The sequence below is a fragment of the Coturnix japonica genome, chromosome 2 (genome assembly GCF_001577835.2).
Source record: "Coturnix japonica isolate 7356 chromosome 2, Coturnix japonica 2.1, whole genome shotgun sequence".
Classification (NCBI taxonomy): Eukaryota; Metazoa; Chordata; class Aves; order Galliformes; family Phasianidae; genus Coturnix; species Coturnix japonica.
The window spans coordinates 28,512,801-28,530,012 of NC_029517.1; the positions used below are offsets into that span (position 1 = coordinate 28,512,801).

General features: G+C 41.3%; 1 protein-coding gene and 1 long non-coding RNA gene across 2 annotated transcripts; one reads left to right on the forward strand and one right to left on the reverse strand.

Moving 5' to 3' along the window:
- Positions 1–546: 546 nt before the first annotated feature.
- On the reverse strand, positions 547–12,392 carry LOC107309212. The gene is made up of 4 exons (XR_001553117.2): positions 12,283–12,392; positions 11,331–11,384; positions 9,797–10,077; positions 547–875 (listed from the first exon to the last, which is right to left on the reverse strand). It is a non-coding gene; the product is annotated as an uncharacterized LOC107309212 (long non-coding RNA).
- On the forward strand, positions 2,301–17,038 carry GPNMB (glycoprotein nmb). The gene is given in 11 exon segments (NM_001323193.1): positions 2,301–2,451; positions 6,315–6,464; positions 7,141–7,284; positions 8,254–8,427; positions 9,461–9,619; positions 10,085–10,393; positions 11,508–11,630; positions 12,308–12,410; positions 13,223–13,428; positions 15,344–15,431; positions 16,182–17,038. Coding segments are annotated over 11 exon segments (1,680 nt in total). The 5' UTR covers positions 2,301–2,381; the 3' UTR covers positions 16,336–17,038.
- Positions 17,039–17,212: the final 174 nt, after the last annotated feature.

Here is a 17,212-nt window from a genome sequence, read left to right on the forward strand (position 1 = left end):
TTAATAACTGAGGAACTAAAGCTGTGAAGTACCCACCCACTTCTTTGTAAGATTAAGCCCCAAACCTCTCTGAATGCGTTTCTTTGCTGGAAGAATCTTTATGATATATTTAAAATATTTCTGCTTTTACAGATACACAATTCAGTTCAGCTATTTTAAATGTGAAGCTGCTTCTCAAGAGTCCAAGAATAATAATGTAAATTCTACGAAGTTACTTTGAGATCCAGTGATGATCAACCTACTTCAAGCAAGTCTTCAGTATTGTATCATGTAAATGGTGAAGTCAGCTGAGGCTGTGACACTGTCCTTCCTAGTTCTTTCTTATATGGCTTCCTCCTCTTTTCTTGCTAATGATTTGGCTACAGCCACAGCATAAATGGATCCAAAAGTTTTCTGTGTCAGCCCTTCAGGAATGTTTAGTCTAAGGTCCAAAAGCTGAGGAAGGAGAATGTGAAGGACCAGATCCTCATGGCACAGCCACCATTTAGCGATGAACCACCAGCCCTGGTGGTTTTGGATTCCTCTAACCACACACCCGATCCTCAGTGCCCCCAAAGCCTATTTACAACGTGTTCAGTAATTTTCACCAGCTGGCTCTTATTGAGAGTGTCACTCAATATTTATGTAACATTTTCATGTATCAAATAACATGGCAAAAAATCTCTGTCTTAGCCAAATTTATTATTTTTAGGCTGATAAATTTTTGGTTTTAATTACTAGGCATTTGTTGTCAGCAGTTTTTCCCCCAAGGGTTCTCAAAAACCCCATTGAGAAGCAGCACTCAAACCTCCTTTCTCTCCATCAGGCTTTGGATCAGGCCATCCATGCTAAAGCACGGTCTTTGAAGGTCACATTTCACTTCAAGAATCAACAACCTGGAAACAAAGGAGTGCAATTAAAGCTAATGTTCTACATGGTTTACAAAAATAATCATGAATGGCTTCAAACCCTAACATTTCAACTGGGAATGGAGTTGATTTAATAACAACAAGAAAGCAACAATCACATGAGGACGCTGCCGTCATATGATTTTTTTTGCATAGTCAGACACAGTTCTAACTTTGATTTATGCTTCTCTCCTTTCTGCCAGATAATGAGGGCTTAGTCCCAACAGGCCTTGCATCCCTCAGGCTATTGCCTTCACCCCTTTCCCTGGCAGACAGGAGGCTGCTGAAGCATGGAACCTGCAAATGCAAGATGCACTTTGCTGTTCACACAACCTGGGATCCTTCTCTTGGTGCTATTGGGAAGGCAAGAAAAAAGAAGGGCATCCAGCTCTCCTCTCCCTGTGTTCTGCTTCTCACACAAAGGCCACATCTTACTGCTTCTGAAAGCCCCCTGAACATGGTGAGGTAGAGGGCTGAGGGGTGCAGAGAAAATGTGAGAAAAAATGAAAGATACCAAGAACAAATTAAAAATAATAAACTATCATAGCTGTAAATTTCCCTCTCATTGAGCAAGCTCTTCATTCTGTTTACAGTGCCTTGGCTTACAGACTTCCACCTGCCCTACCCAAATAAAAAGTAGTTTACTGTTGCTCAACTTGTTGATTTCTAGTTAATCAGTGTCTCCCCTGACAGTGCTCTACCTTGGGATCGCTGAGACCACTCTTAAGGTCCGTATGTTTCATTACGAGACTGGGCAGTAAAATCTATTTGTGTTTCATCTCTATACACCACACAATACACTGAAGTGCTTGCTATTGTGTAGATCAACTCGTGACCCAGATATTGACTGGCTATCACAACCCAGTCAGTGATCATACCTCTAGGTGTCGTATCACACAACTGTGATAGTAAGGTACATGCATGTACCCACTAAAAGAATATTTAAATAATGTTTGCCTTCAGGATCAACTCTGATCAAGAGCCAAGTCCGGGGAAGTGCTAGAATCAGCCAGTTTTCATTTCATTTATGGTTGTTGCTCAGCGTGTGGGAAGAGAAACATGTTAAAAGTAGAGACTGGTTCATCAAATGCAATGAGCTGTTGCAGTAACACTAGCAAATCAGGCTTGGGCGAGAGTTAATTTGGATTTCTGGAAGTAAATGGTCCTAATTTAAAAACAAATTAGGTATAAAAATTGATCAGAGCGCAGAACCAATATAAAAATGCCTGCAAGGTAAATGGTGTGGCTCTAAACAGGTCTCACAGAGATCCCAGGGAATGCTGAAAGCAAAGGGAGTGAGTCATAAGCACATGAGCTGAAAGGAGCTGAAGACAAAATCATGCATCCCTGCTTAATTCCATCACATGATGAGTCCTGGGGCCCTTCATTTAATCGGAGAGCCGAGCAGTGGAGAAACTTCACTCTCACTTCTCAGTGGAGGCTGAAGGAGTTGCTGCCCCGCCGTGCACAGCGCCCATCGCACAGCCTGGCACCATGAGCCAGGCTCACCGCCACCTCGCGCTCCTGCTCCTGGCCGAAGCCGTCCTGTGTGCTGCTGCCATGCGTGAGTGCCTCCCTCACCCCTTTCCTCCCTTCTGTCCTGAGATGGTGCTGTAAAACCTATTTGATCCCTGATGTGTAGTGGTAGTACCAAGCTGCAGAAAAATGCCAAGAGATGTTTGCTGTGCTCCGCAGATACAGAACTAAGCCTTGGTTCATCCTTTCAGATTTCTAACCATATTTCTCTGGCTCAAGTATAGCCAGAAAGGAGGGGGCAGGATGGATTTCTTGTAGATTGCTTGGCTGGGAGAGGCTCACAGAGCTTCAGGATGTGAGGAGTCCAGGAATTAGACCCTCTGGCCTTGGTGGTCAGGCTTGGTCCCTGGCTTCTTCCCAGATTCCCAGCTTGACTTCCAGTATTACTGACTCACTGAGCTCAGCACTAACAACCCAAAATGGGAATTGGGGGTCAAGTTCCAGAATCTGCAAAAGGGAAACCGAAGGTCTTAGTAACTGAGGTCAGGCTGAGCCTTGTACCTGTCTTTACTGTGGGTACTTTCCCAGACTCTGATGATGTACAGCATCAGAACTTCCTCAGTCAGACAAAGAACCATTGTACTTAACAGGACTTCTCCTCCATCACTTTGTGCACTCCAGTTTTTGTAGTAACCTATGTAAATTCTGACTGAGCAAGAAATGTCACAGCTTAACTGTGCCTAATATGAAGAAAGAACTGTATTTTGTGTTTAGAACCTATCAGCTGCTGGTTTCATTTATTCAGCTTAACTCTGAACTTTCAGAAACAGTGAAAAAATGCTTCTTCCTCCGTGCTGCTCATGATTCTGTTTTTCTATTCTCCTGTCACACACTCTCTGGGCTATTTGGTTGTTCCTCATCTGGAAACAATTCCATCCCTTTGGCACCTTTCTCTGTATTTTTCAGTTCTCCGATACCCTGCTCGTGCTGCAGAGAACAGAGCAGCATGCAGTATTCAAGACATGAGCACGTGGGGAATTATACAATGCTGTAACAATGTTTTCATCTTTACTCTTTAACCTTCTCCTATTTTTTTTTCCAACTATTCGAGGGCACCACATTCAAAACTGTAAAGATACAAGATCTCATTTTCTAGCTGCAATAGTAGATTAGAGGCTCTTGTTCTGCACAAGCAGTTCTGTAACAACCCAGTAAGCCTTGTTCACCTGCTCTCCAGCTCCCTTGGCACAACTTGAATGTATCTGTGAGGAATGCGCTCCTTTACGGCACATCATATTAATCCACTGTTTCTGACAACTCTGTTCTCCGCTGCTGTTTCTACCAGCTTGTCCAATTTGAGCATCACGCCTTTTATAATCCTCTAAATCTTCCCTGGAAATGTTTTAAAAACTGTCAGCACAGTTGCCAACCTTTGTTTCACGGCCACTGAAGCAGCTTTGAGCAAGATGTTACACGCTACGGTTAACAGCTCATTTATTTCACCCTTGAACAGCTTCCACACCTTTTGAGCCACCTGATCCAGACAGCTTTTTTATTTGTTGATTTTCTCTATTTTTTCTTCACTTTGAGAGAGATTCTCCATCATCGTGAAGTTTGTAGCACAGAAGACTCTTAGGCTCTTCTGTTCTGCATGAAAAGCCAACAAATATTTTGTGCCATCACTTTATCTCCCCTAAATGCTGCTTTTGTACCTATACCATCCATTCACCCTTCAGACTCTCCTTAGCTTGGCCATAACATCAACCTTCTTATATTCTGCTCTTTACCTACACCATCCTTTTATTGCTGTTCTAAAGCTGATTTTCTCTCTTCCATGGCTAGCACACTAGCACAGGAAATGCTGAAGTTGCCTTTTCTGTATCTTTCACCAAAATGAGAACCAGAATGAGAAAGAACATCCATCAGAGTGTGATCTTTTTCCTTATGACAACCTCACCAAAACTATTGCAGCAATCACTTCCTTAGATTGTGTTATTATCCCATCTATTTTGAACTAAACTGCTCTAATTCCGTGTTACGACCAACATCTGCGCTTGAGTGTTTTTCATTGTTACAGAAGAAATACATTAAAGCTTTCCATTCCTTTAAGTTCAGCAATGGAAAATCTTCAGTTCCATGAGTTAGCTGCACTAGTGCTGAAGTATTTTCTCATCTTAAGAATGTCTTTGTCTTGTCCTGAAGCTTGTGAAATGTTTCATATTTGATTGAAATAAACAAAGCACAACGGGGAGGCACAGAAATGCCTCAGGAGCTCGTGATTTAGAAGCAGTGACCACAGTTATTACTAAAGCTGGACAGGAAAATGACTTCTGAATTCAAAAATGGCTATTCAAAATTAAAAGCATTTACTAAATTAGAACTGTTCCAGCTCATTTTGATGAACTGAATGTTTGGGAAAGAAATGACTGAAATGTTTTGATTGGACAAAATCAAAACATTTTTATTCATCATATAATTTTTAGATAAAATCAAAGAGAATGGGGGGGAGTGGGGGGAAAAAATCATAATCACTCACTGTCAAATAAGATGACATTAATTTCTTGACATAACATGTGATTAAGCACAAAAAGCTTTTGTTTAATTTTTATGGCTTTTATAGTTTCTAATCTGCTCTTGTTTTCCTGAAGGACAATATTGCCCAACTCTGACAAAGACTGAACATAGTAGAGCATGTGATACAAGCCATGAGGAAATACAGGTCATGATGTTCTGCTTTGCTCACATCTAAATATCTGGAATCTTCAGGGATGTCTTGATTCAAGATATTTAAGTAAGATTGCAAGGAGTTCCTGTAGGGCAAAAATGTATAGGAGAATATGTCTCATAACATCTGTAGACTCTGCTCTTTTCCTTGGACTTTCAGTTCTTAAGCCTCAAGAGACCAAGGAGAGAGCTGCTTGCTCTGGGGTGACCACTGAGATGGGACTGGCCAAGGGATGCCCTCCCAGGCCAGCAGCCATCTCATGGGGTGATAAAACACCAAGAGAGAGGCAGCTCCTGCCTATTCTGTGGCGCTGTCCCTCTGGCTCTTCCATGCAGTAGAATGAGGAGTCACAAGACCAGGCTTAGAGTGGCTACACCTGCTCTGCAACTTCTCCAAAACCAGGACAAACTCCAACACGATTGATTTTGATACAGCATGCAGAGACATTCCCGCCCTTCTTATAGGTCCCTGCATCTTCCCTGAAATCATCCAGCCTTTTCTTGCACCTGTGTATATATCTCACAAGCATCCAGTATCTGCTAACTTTAAAATAAGGCCATGAAAAGCAGAAGAAATCCTGACTCCCTTGATGTTGGGGCAGAATGGCACACCCAGCAGTTACCTGATTAAGATGACAGAGTTGTTCAGAGCCTCCAGGCTTTCATGGAACTCTGCAGATGAATCTACTTATGAACATATTTTTATGGTATCCTACAGTGTTTGACATGTTCCTACATGTTACTTGGATATTTACTTTGCTTTGCATTATGCGAGTACTTCATAACAGAGAGGGATCCTTGAAGGCCTGGGAAAAGTCTGAGTCCCTCATTTATAGTAATATGAGAAGAAAGAGGTTATTAACATTACTTAATATGAGTCATTTAAAAGTAATAGGCATGAAGCTAATGTGTTTTTGCTGTTACACTGTAAACACACTGAATTTACTATTCAGCTCTTCTTTTCCTCTCCTGCAAACACCAGCTTCTGTTATACTTGGCTCCAGCCCTCCTACCCAAACTAGCAGCCGTCTCTCCGAAGAAGAATCACCAAGTCAAAATTCCTTTTGATTTAAGTGTCTAGAGCTGCAACGATAAAGTTGTATAACTTTCCACTGGTGAAGAGGATCAGAATACAGTCATAACAGGAAGGCTGTTCAGCACAGGAGTGGTGCCTCTATAGGGTGGGAAGGGGACACCAGCCCACCGCACGTTTCCTTTTCTATCCAGGGTTTCAAGATGTGCTGAGCAATGGAAGAACTGCTCCTGTCACGAACCACAAGAAGATACAAGGCTGGTCTAGTGATCAAAACAAATGGAATGAAAAGCTTTATCCCTTCTGGGAAGACAACGACCCTCGGTGGAAGGACTGCTGGAAAGGTAATCGTACACACACAGCTCCAGGACAACAACTGGACAGAAAACCCACCTCACTGGTGTGTGCAGGTGCTGCAGTGCTTTTTCATAGATGTAACACAGAACAGCTGCTGCAAACACTGCAAAGTAGGGATGGTCTGCCATGGTACCATTACCAGCACCTTGTCTGAAGAAGCAGAATAGTGAGCAGTTTCAGTTACTGCTTTCGCATACCTCACAGCCTCAGACATGAATACTCACCATGTCGTAGTGATGGCCAAGGCTCTGGGATAATGCTTTATTTGAAACTTGCCCTACAGGACACGTAGCTTCAATTTCTACCTCAGTAGGGAGCTGTGGCCTTCAGTTTAACAACTTCTGTGAAGAGCTTGTTTATTGTCTCCTAGGCTGAGTCATGTTGTAAATACGGGGGAGAAATACAAATATTCTCTTTTGGAATATATCAACCTCATAGGTAAAAAATCTCTTTTAGCTCTAGGAAGGAAATGAATGACAGATCAGTAAGGTATGTTGGGGGGAATCCCTATTGTTCTAAACTGGGGCATTGAATGATTTAGGAGTACAAATCCCCTTGGATATAAAGGAGCAACCAAGGAAGTGCTTACAATGTAAATAGTGCACAGTTGAAGGTTGCTGCTGCTCTGATAAATGCAGTAAAGACCATTTTCATTTTTAACAGGAGGAAAGGTGACAACCAAACTGGTGACTGACAGCCCAGCACTGGTGGGATCCAATGTGACCTTTGTCGTGACACTCCAGTTTCCCAAATGCCAGAAAGAAGATGACGATGGCAACATTATATACCAGAGAAACTGCACCCCGGGTAAGCCATGGCAATCTCCCTGCTGGTGTGGAAGTGCAGATTGTAGAAATCATTAGAAGAACACCCTATGAACAATGGCCATGTTGCTCTTAACTGATAACTACACTACAGTCTAACCTGTCACACCATTTTCTTTCCTCACTTGGTGCATTACTTTTAGCATTCTGCATCTGCTACATATAATGGCCAGTTGATTTAAGGAGACTTGTCTTCGCTATAGAATTGGCTTCCCCAAATACTTGCAATTGGCTTTAATTTGGCTTCCTAACAAAACTGTTGCTGCTTTTCAGCTCAGTCACGATGTTGCAGACCCTGTCTGAGTGCAGGTTCGGCTGATCACACAGTCACACTGTTCTCCTCAAAACTGATAGAGCTGTTGGTTAATAAAACTGACTTGTTTTTCCAGTTAGGGATTCTATAACTCCCTAACAAACTAACTCCCAAGAAAGAATAAACCTCACATTCCCACACTATAAGTATTAAAAATACGTATATGTAAAGTAGACAAACAAGTAATTTAAAATCAATCAATCACTTCATGGGTGCTGTAGAGAACTTTTCTGACAAAACAAAGTTATTTCTTCACAGTGTTTCCATGGCTGAAGCTTCCACTTAAAATCTTAAATTCTGCTTGCCAAATGCTGGGGAAGCTTCACTGGCTCCAGCAAAACACTACAATGCCATGTAGCTGTCAGCAGCTTTTGGAGAAGCAACTTTAAATCGTGTCTGCCTCATGACACAGTACATTTTTTAAGCCAGAAAAAATTGGTGCCTGTATTAAAAACAAACAAACAACAACAACAAAGCCCCACACACATGGAAAAACTGAATGTCAGCCCAAAAATAACCCAACGTGCCCCGTTGTTTAAGGCCAATGACTTTGTCATAACCTGAGGTGTCTGCCTCCCGTTTCCTCACTTGCTGTGTGATTCTCACTTGACCAGGAATGTGTCCTGTTTCTACACTTAGATTCTCCAGCTGCCCAGGATCAGTATGTCTACAACTGGACTGAATGGATCGACAACTGCGGCTGGGAAAACTGTACAAGCAACCACAGCCATAATGTATTCCCAGATGGAAAACCTTTCCCTCATTATCCTGGCTGGAGGAGAAGGAACTTTGTCTATCTGTTTCATACAGTTGGTTAGTACTGCAATGTACCTCAATTTGGTTGCTGCTGCAAAGCTTACATTCACTGATTGTTTCTAGTATCTCTTGAATGTGGACCCAGAATTCATTGCCCACTTTTCAAAGAGGCCATCAGTTGCTCTATTAATCTTCTGCTAGGTTTGGAAATCGTGTATTACCAGGAGATCTCCTTTAAGTTTGCTTTCACAGAACTATCACTGAAGAAAATTAATTTCCTCTCGGTGGTATTCAATAGACCTTTCTAGGAAAACACAGGGTCTGAGGTCAGTCAGATGATTTGCTGGCCAGCCACTGCCACTGCAGATTCTCAGACTCTATAGAGAGCACAGAGGTGCCTATGTTCACATCAGTTTGATGGTACAGCAATTCTTAACTGTGGGGAAAAGACGAAAACTGTCATTGACTATGTAGTAGTGTTCCATTCATAGCTGCTGATCTTCAGCATTTCCAGCTGTTGAGTATGCAATGCTTGGGCTATTTCTGGCACTGCCTACATGCTACATCTTAGAATCCTAATTTAGCTTGAGAAAATCAGTATTATCATCAACTTCAGCATGAATAACATTGTCCCTAATTTTACATAAAGGTGATATTATTTACCTACCTCAATGGAAGACAAATAAACAAATGTATATGAAGGGCTATGGGGTATGAAGCATTATATCTTCTTTGCTACACTGAAGGTAAACTTAAAATGCCTAAGAGGTAACACCACCCACTACATAATCCTAATAACTCCACAGAATGTAGTTTCTTTGCAAAGATGTAAATGCGTTGGCAAATGCTCTTAAAAGTCAGTGAAATTTGGGACATCTTTCTGACAACTTTGAAAAAAATAATAATAATAAAGGGAGTAAATGCATTGTAAAAGTGCTCCCCAAACACCTGCCAGGTAACTGAAGGACAATTCCGAACTATACGTTTTGATCTAGGCAGTCCAAGAGTCACAGAGATATAGGTTCTGTAAAACAATTCCTTGTAGTTAGACTCAAAAAAATAGATATTTCAAGGCCATGTTCTGTTTCAGGTCAGTACTATCAAACAATCGGACGATCTTCAGCAAATTTTTCAGTCAACACTGCAAATATCACTCTCGGCAAACACATAATGGCAGTATCCATTTACAGGAGAGGGCACTCAACGTACGTTCCCATTGCAAGAGCAAGTACCACTTATGTTGTAACAGGTGAGTGTGCTGAAATAAACTGCAGTGAAATACTGGGAGCACTTGTTTCAGTTATAAGAAAGAATTCACCACAAACATAATCTGGTGTGAAAAGAACGCACCAGCCTGAGAAAGGTTTTTAATATAAATGTGAAATCTCTAGCAAATTCCCTAGAATAATGCAATTAGTGTCTGTACCTGTCTCAGTTGTGACACCTCTGCTTGATGTGATGAAGAAGGATTTACTGAAGGAATTGCAATTTTCCACTGATGTCTGTGATTCCTTACTTGTTCCCATACCTCTCTGGGTAACCGTTTGCCACTGTCATTGACTTGGAAGATCAGTAAACTGAATTTAACTAGAAATCCATGTTAAAGATAATATTTCACATTCAGGGTCTTGTTGTTCAGAAGCTTTGGAGCTCTTTGTTGTTTGGAGCCACTCATGTGCACTTCACTTTCTTTCTTTCTTTTTTTTCCTGGCAGACAAAATTCCAATACTTGTGAGCATGTCCCAGAAACATGATCGCAACATCTCAGACTCCATTTTTATCAAAGACTCACCAATCACGTTTGATGTGAAAATCCATGACCCCAGTTACTACCTTAATGATTCCGCCATCTCCTACAAGTGGAACTTTGGAGATGGAAGTGGCTTATTTGTAGAAAGCGGCGCTACTACGTCTCACACCTTCTCTCTGCAAGGAAACTTCACCCTGAATTTAACTGTTCAAGCTATTATACCTGTGCCTTGCAAGCCAGTAACACCCACTCCATCACTGCCCACCCCAGCAGGTAAGAGTTTATCTATCAGCAGTGAGAATCTATGCTAAAACTCTAAATTATTAAGTACATATATTTAGAGCTTCTGGTATCATCAAAGAAGTTCTGTGAAGCTATGCAAGTCATCTACAAATTGGTTTAGAAACAGAATCAATATACACATAGACATCATTTACACATATTTAAAAAACCATTTATCACCACAACAGCAGCTTAAAGGGGTCTTCAGGTAGACACTAGCATATATACATCTATTTTTATATCCTCTACAACACCAGATGAAGTGATTGTAGTCTTGCCTATTCAAGAGACATCTTCTGAGGTAAGATATAAAGTGAGGAAGAAGTATAAGTGAGGAAGAAGATGTAAGTGAGGAAGAAGTATTTCAGAGATAGTTCCTTTCTGGTCTGCATTAATATCTGACCAAAATTAAATGAGATTGGATTGAACTAGAAAAATAATTTACTCATATTTCAAAATGTGGGATTTCCACATTTCATTGAGCCAAGAACAGCTTTTCCACTATAAATTTATGCACAATGATATTTCAGAATAATCTTCATTATGGTCAGCATTTTTATCATATCAAAGGACTTAAAAGTTTGCAAAAGTCCTGCAGTTTCAGCCTGTGTTATGTAATTACATAACACCACCTGTGTTATATTGTGAAACTGGCTGTATTTTTCAAATTTCATAATTTTAATGTGGTTTTAATGAAATATGAAGTGAGAATTAAAAAGCAAAGAAAACAGAGAATTTTCACTACTTCCCTACTAGCTCTAATGTAGAACAATGGAAAAATACTTGCTTTTAAAGAGAGCATTTTAAAGCTTTTATTGGCATTTGGAAATATTCTATAATTGATGTGGGGATTTTAAAGCTCTATTATACAGACAGGGGACTGGCAGAATCTATTCAGGCCACTTTAGGGTTCTACAGAGCAGCTTACCACATGTGTTTTCTTTCAGAATGATCCCACACAGATAAATGCATTACTGCATAGCTGTAAAGCAAAATAATCAATGACATATGTAATGAATACTATCGAGATAGTTATGCTCAGAATACTTCTGCACAGAACTCATTCTAAAACTGTGTATCTGCTTTTCTTTCCTCGACCCAACAGTAACGACTGATGCATCTTCTAATTCAGACCCTTCTGCTCCCAATGAGATGGCAGAAGACAATCCTGATGGAGGCTGCCATATTTACAGATATGGATACTACACAGCTGGTATCACCATTGTAGGTAAGGATGTGAGTCAATACCTGGAGCAGAATGAGGCTAATAGTGGACTACACATTTGGCAAAGATTATGTTTATTTAGCCACAGTTTTATCAGATATGTGAGTCTCACAGTCAAGATCCTCCTCTTGGACAGAGCTTAAAAGATTAATGCACACATAGTTAACTGGCAAACTTTGGTCTCTTTAGATGCCCTGATGGGTCAGGTCTGTAGTGAAGTTTATGGTAACTTGGTTTGAGTCAAGCCCTGATCTTTTGTCTGGACACCCGCTGATGGTTGTCCCCATGCTATACATGGGTTTCCAGGCACTTGGGCTCTGAAACAGCTGGTGGGGACACAAGCTCTATCATTCTTTTCTGTTCTGAAACACACTGGCTGGAGGGGTCACATAAGGTTGAGCTAGCCTTGGCATGTACAGAAGTTGTGGCTAATGGGAGGTGGAAGTGATTTCGTGAAAGAAATAACTAACTATAAAAGAAAAATAAAGAGAAGCAGAAAGGCACATTCTCATAGGGAAAGTACTGGAACATTGCTCAGCTTTCAAACCCTTCAAAAGGAGCACTAAGGGAGGGAGAGGGTTATGGCAAACAAGACCTGACCTGAGCATCAGCCAAACACTTGAGGTTCTGTACACACAAGCTCGTCGTGTCCTACCGTTGACATCTGTTTCGTCTTCCAGAGGGAATCCTTGAGGTAAATATTATCCAGATGACAAGCATCCAGATGACAGAAAGCCAAGCTGAAAATCCACTGGTCGACTTTGTTGTTACCTGCCAAGGGAGGTAAGTAAGCAAATGAAATTGTCAATCACCTTCCCTCTTTAAAAATAATTAGGTGCTGGAACACCGTCTGCACTTAGACACAGCTGAATGAACAAAAGCTGGGAACACCGCAGTGTTTCTATTTCTTGACTGGAACTAAAGATAATGCAAGTCTCATTTGTAAATTATGTCAACAGAAGCTACTGCCAGGCTTGTAGGATACAGAACAAATGGCAGGCTGAACTAAAAGTAAGAGAACTAGATACTGTGGAGAAGCAATTCTATATTTTCCTGGCAAAGACAAGATTTCAGCACTCATTGTGAAATTGGAAGCAGCCTACTGAAGTTGGAAGGAAACCCTCTCTTTTCAGCCATGATTTTTTGACACTTAGAGTAAATGGGAGTGTCCAAGCAGCTTCTTGGAGAGAAAAATGTTGCACTAATATTCCTAGCTCCTGGAAGGGGATTTGAGTTGAGAGGCATGAGAACTACAAAAATTGTCTTGGCAGCACAATTGGAAAACAATTTACCTCTCTTAAGTTAGTGTTTTTCAGCACATGATACTACACATAAGAGTCTGTATTCTTTTCATAATTATATGTATTAAAGGCAACAGACTTCATGAGCTGATTTGTGGCAGGTTTTTCCTATGATCACCATGAAATGTTTAATGCATAAAATATAGGTTATATATACAAACCAACTTAATAATCACTATTAGCATCATTGATCAGGAAACAAGCATCAGTATAAATCTGGGCATCAGTTCAAGGTGTCTGTAAGTGGGGCTAACAAGACTCAACAACGCAATGGATTCTCTCTTCCCACCCCAGTTTCCCTACAGATGTCTGTACAGCAGTTTCTGACCCCACGTGCCAGGTGTCTCAGGGCATGGTATGTGATCCCGTGGTCGTCACTGATGAATGCGTACTCACCATAAGGAGAGCTTTTGATGAACCTGGAACGTACTGTATAAATATCACCTTGGGGGATGACACCAGCCAAGCCCTTGCCAGCGCACTTATTTCTGTAAATGGAGGTGAGTCTGTGCAGAGCAGAAGCAGGCTGTCTGTGAGCAGTTTCTCCCTGTGGTCACGTATCTGCTGAGGAGGGAACACAAGAAGGTACATGGGAGTTTTAGCATGACTGGAGGCCTCAGCTGAGATTGTTCCATCTTGTGTGAGAGGTCACAGAAAGATAAAAAACATTTGCTTCCCTGTGGGAATTTTAAATGTTAGAACTTGGTTCGATTTATGTGCACAATCTACAGAGTACAGCAATTACACAAACCCTTCGGTAACACAAAATATGAAATGTTCTTTAGCTGTAGGTTATTTTTGCTACTCTGTTGGGCAGAAAAGTAAGTAAAGGACATGCCATCCATCCTACTGCACACATGGATACAAAGCAGGTGGTAAGGAAGGATGTGGTTCATTTGAAAGAGAACCAAAGCCTACAGCTGAGCAGGCCACCCTGTGCCCTTTTTGTAGCTCATTGATCTTAAATGAGTTTCTATTTCTACACAAGATGAGCCAGGTTCTGGAAAGGCCTGAGTCATTCGCCGATGACAAAGTGTGCCTCAGGTGGCTGTTTTCAGAATGGGTTTACCTTGGTCAGATGAGTATCGCTGTGTCTCACTCACAATTATTCAAGCAGCCTTTGACAGAAACAGGTATTAACTTGGCCTCACTAAGGACCCTAACCAATAAAGCTGTCTCTCTGCTCTCAACCCATTCCCCTCCTGACCTCTCACTAGATGTCCTAGTGACTCTTCTGATGTATTTAATTAGCATCAGCCAAGAAGCTGACCCTTTGAAGTCACTTGCCACACACAGTATTCTGGCTGCTTTTATTCTATCTAGGTGTAAAATTAGCTGTGCCTAAATCAGTTAGTGGTGACTAAGACACAGTGCCTGACCTAAATGTATTTCAGCTCCAACAGGAAAAAAATGAAGCAGGATTTTACAAAAGTGCATTCACAGCAGCTAAATTTAGCCTGACAAGACTGTCTCCCCAGGTTTCCTCCAGAAGGAAAAGCTCATTTGTATTCTTGGCCTTTACACAATAATCATTGCAGAAATAGGATGTAAGAGAGGTTGCTGCTATGAATCACCCTCCGTAGGAGCTCATCTAAGGTTTGCAAACATTTTCAGTGTGCCATGATTTTGCACAAATTTCAGGGGGAAATCCCATCATTTGGTACTTGAGCATACCTAAACATTTGGCCTCTGAAGTTTGGCAGGACTGTATCTAGGTCTGCAGGAACTGCATGCAACACCAGTTCTTAACCTGCTCAAAATGCTGCTGAATGAACTGCAGTCCTATGATTTAGACCTGCCCTATCAGTATGCTTTGCAAACCAGTCCAACAATCAACCTTAGTAATAAAATAACGTAAATCCCTATGCTCTCAGAAAAGGGAACTAGGCTGGGTTCATCAGTCTCTCAGCCAAGCTTTGCCATCTTCACATGTGGAGCTGAAACAAGCAACATTTAAGAAAGTCTATTTTTATTCCCTTTTCCTTCCCCTGTGGCTATCACCCCTCGAACCACAGTTTATTCCTGCAGCACAGCTTACAAAGAGACATCTCATACTTCAGTGTAAATAGTCCCCTACCTTTGCAATTGGCAGGGAGCAAATCAGCTCCGACTTGTGGGATGCCAGCAAGGGCCCCTCAATGGCTGGAGGAGCCACAGCGTGTCTCTGGAGCATTGCACATGCAAAGCCAGCAGAGCCAGCCCACTGCCTGGTGGCACTCAGAACTAAGCTGATCAGGCTCTGAAAGCACAACCTCCTGCCTAAGTCACTGACTTCCAATGCTTAGACTTCATTCCAGTATTTGAAGTGCACTGCAGCCATTAGAAGAGTCAGATTAAAATGGTATTTTCTTGAGAAAGCCAATCTCACTGTTAAAACAAGACTAACTTCTAATCAAGCTGCTTTCTGAACTCTAGGATCATCCTCAGGGACAACAAAAGGTGTCTTCATCTTTCTTGGATTGCTGGCAGTGTTTGGTGCCATTGGGGCTTTTGTCCTTTACAAGTAAGTTGCTAAGATTAAAAACAGCTCAAGGAACTGGCAAAAATATTAGTTAAACTCACACAACCTACAGCTTTAATTTGTGTCAGCTATATTTTTGTTTCTTCTTTACTGTTATTCGCAAACATTCTAGCAGACATTCAAGAAAATGATATTCCTGGCTTAAACCATAAAGCCATCAGAAAATGTGTGAATATTTGAATTTAATAGAAAACTCCATTTGATGCTCATACTCATAAACAGTAATAAAAGAAGGCCTGGGAACAGCACATAAGGAAACTCAAACTTCAAGATGTGATTTAGATGTTCAGTAAAACCTACCAAATAGAAATTTAATTTAGCTTTACATCTACAAGTAGTGATCGAGAATGAATCATCAACATACATTTAATAATTGACAGATTCTTTGGGAGAAGGCTACTGGGCATGCAGAAAGTGCTTAAAAGAAACACAGATTTGTGGATGTTTCTCATGAAACTTTAAGACTGCACTGAAACTCCTGAGTTAAGAGTATGCTCAGCCTTTGCAGGCAGTGGTGAGGAGGAAGCACAGAGCACTCTAAGCAACAGAGCCTTCTCACTAATCAGGCCTTAGCCACAACGAATTAACTATGGCAGTCAATTGTTGCTTTTAATAGAAGGGGGAAGGAGTGATGTTATGAATATATGATTCTCTTTTGTATTGACCACATGCTAAATGTGGACCTTTGTGTTCAAATGTCTTTCTGCACCTAACTGTACGTGTTCTTTGCAGGAGATACAAACAATACAAACCTATTGAGAGAAGTGCGGGACAAGCAGAGAACCAGGAGGGACTGAGTGCCTATGTCAGCAACTTCAAAGCCTTTTTCTTCCCTAAGAGCACTGAGAGAAATCCTCTGTTGAAAAGCAAACCAGGCATCGTTTAAACCTTCAGCTTAACATTGACTTAGATTATATATAAGACTTTCTTGTGATGGTTGTTTGTTGCTGTTATAAAAACAAAGGAGTAAGGTAAAAACACATCAAGATTGGTTGGTAGCTCTGGGGGGCTTGGTGCAATTAGAAATACCAAAATAGTCCTTCTTAGGAAACAAAGGTAGTTTTGAGCACTTGCTGTTCTTGCTTGTGATCTAGGATATGCTTTTCTAAATAACTAACCCTCATGCCTTGTGTTTTCTTACTTTTGGGTTAAGTAGTTATGAGGCCTGTCACCAGCCTGAAGCTGACTTGTTGCCCTGGCTTAGGGCAGGACAGGGCTCCCACCACCACCTCACCATGAGGCAGGGAGAGACGAGCTCCACCACAGTCACAAGGCACAGGGTCGGGGTAATGCAGGCTGCCAGTGACACAAACTACATGCAGAAAGCACCTTGTTTGGAGCACATTTTAGGAGCTGTGAGACTTCTTAAGCTTTCATACCCAAACCAGCTTTCAGGCACACTTCAATAACTATTTTCTTTATCTTTCACCCAAGAGTACAGCATGGCGCACACTATCCTTTTTTATATATTATGTCACTTTAGTTTTATTACTTGATTTTGCCTTTTCAACTGCAACTTCCATTTTGTATACCTTTAGTTTTATACGACGGGAATCCAACTGCTGTATTGACAAATAAACCATCCAATGATTGTCAAGAGCGCTCTCGTTTGTCTTGCAAATAATCAAATAGGCAGCTTGGTGAGTTGTCCGAGCACTGACCAAAACAGTGTCTACCCACAAGAAACCCTCGATGACAGAACTAGAGGGAATGGTTTTAAGCTGTGACAGGGGAGATTCAGGCTGGACATTAGGAAGTATTAC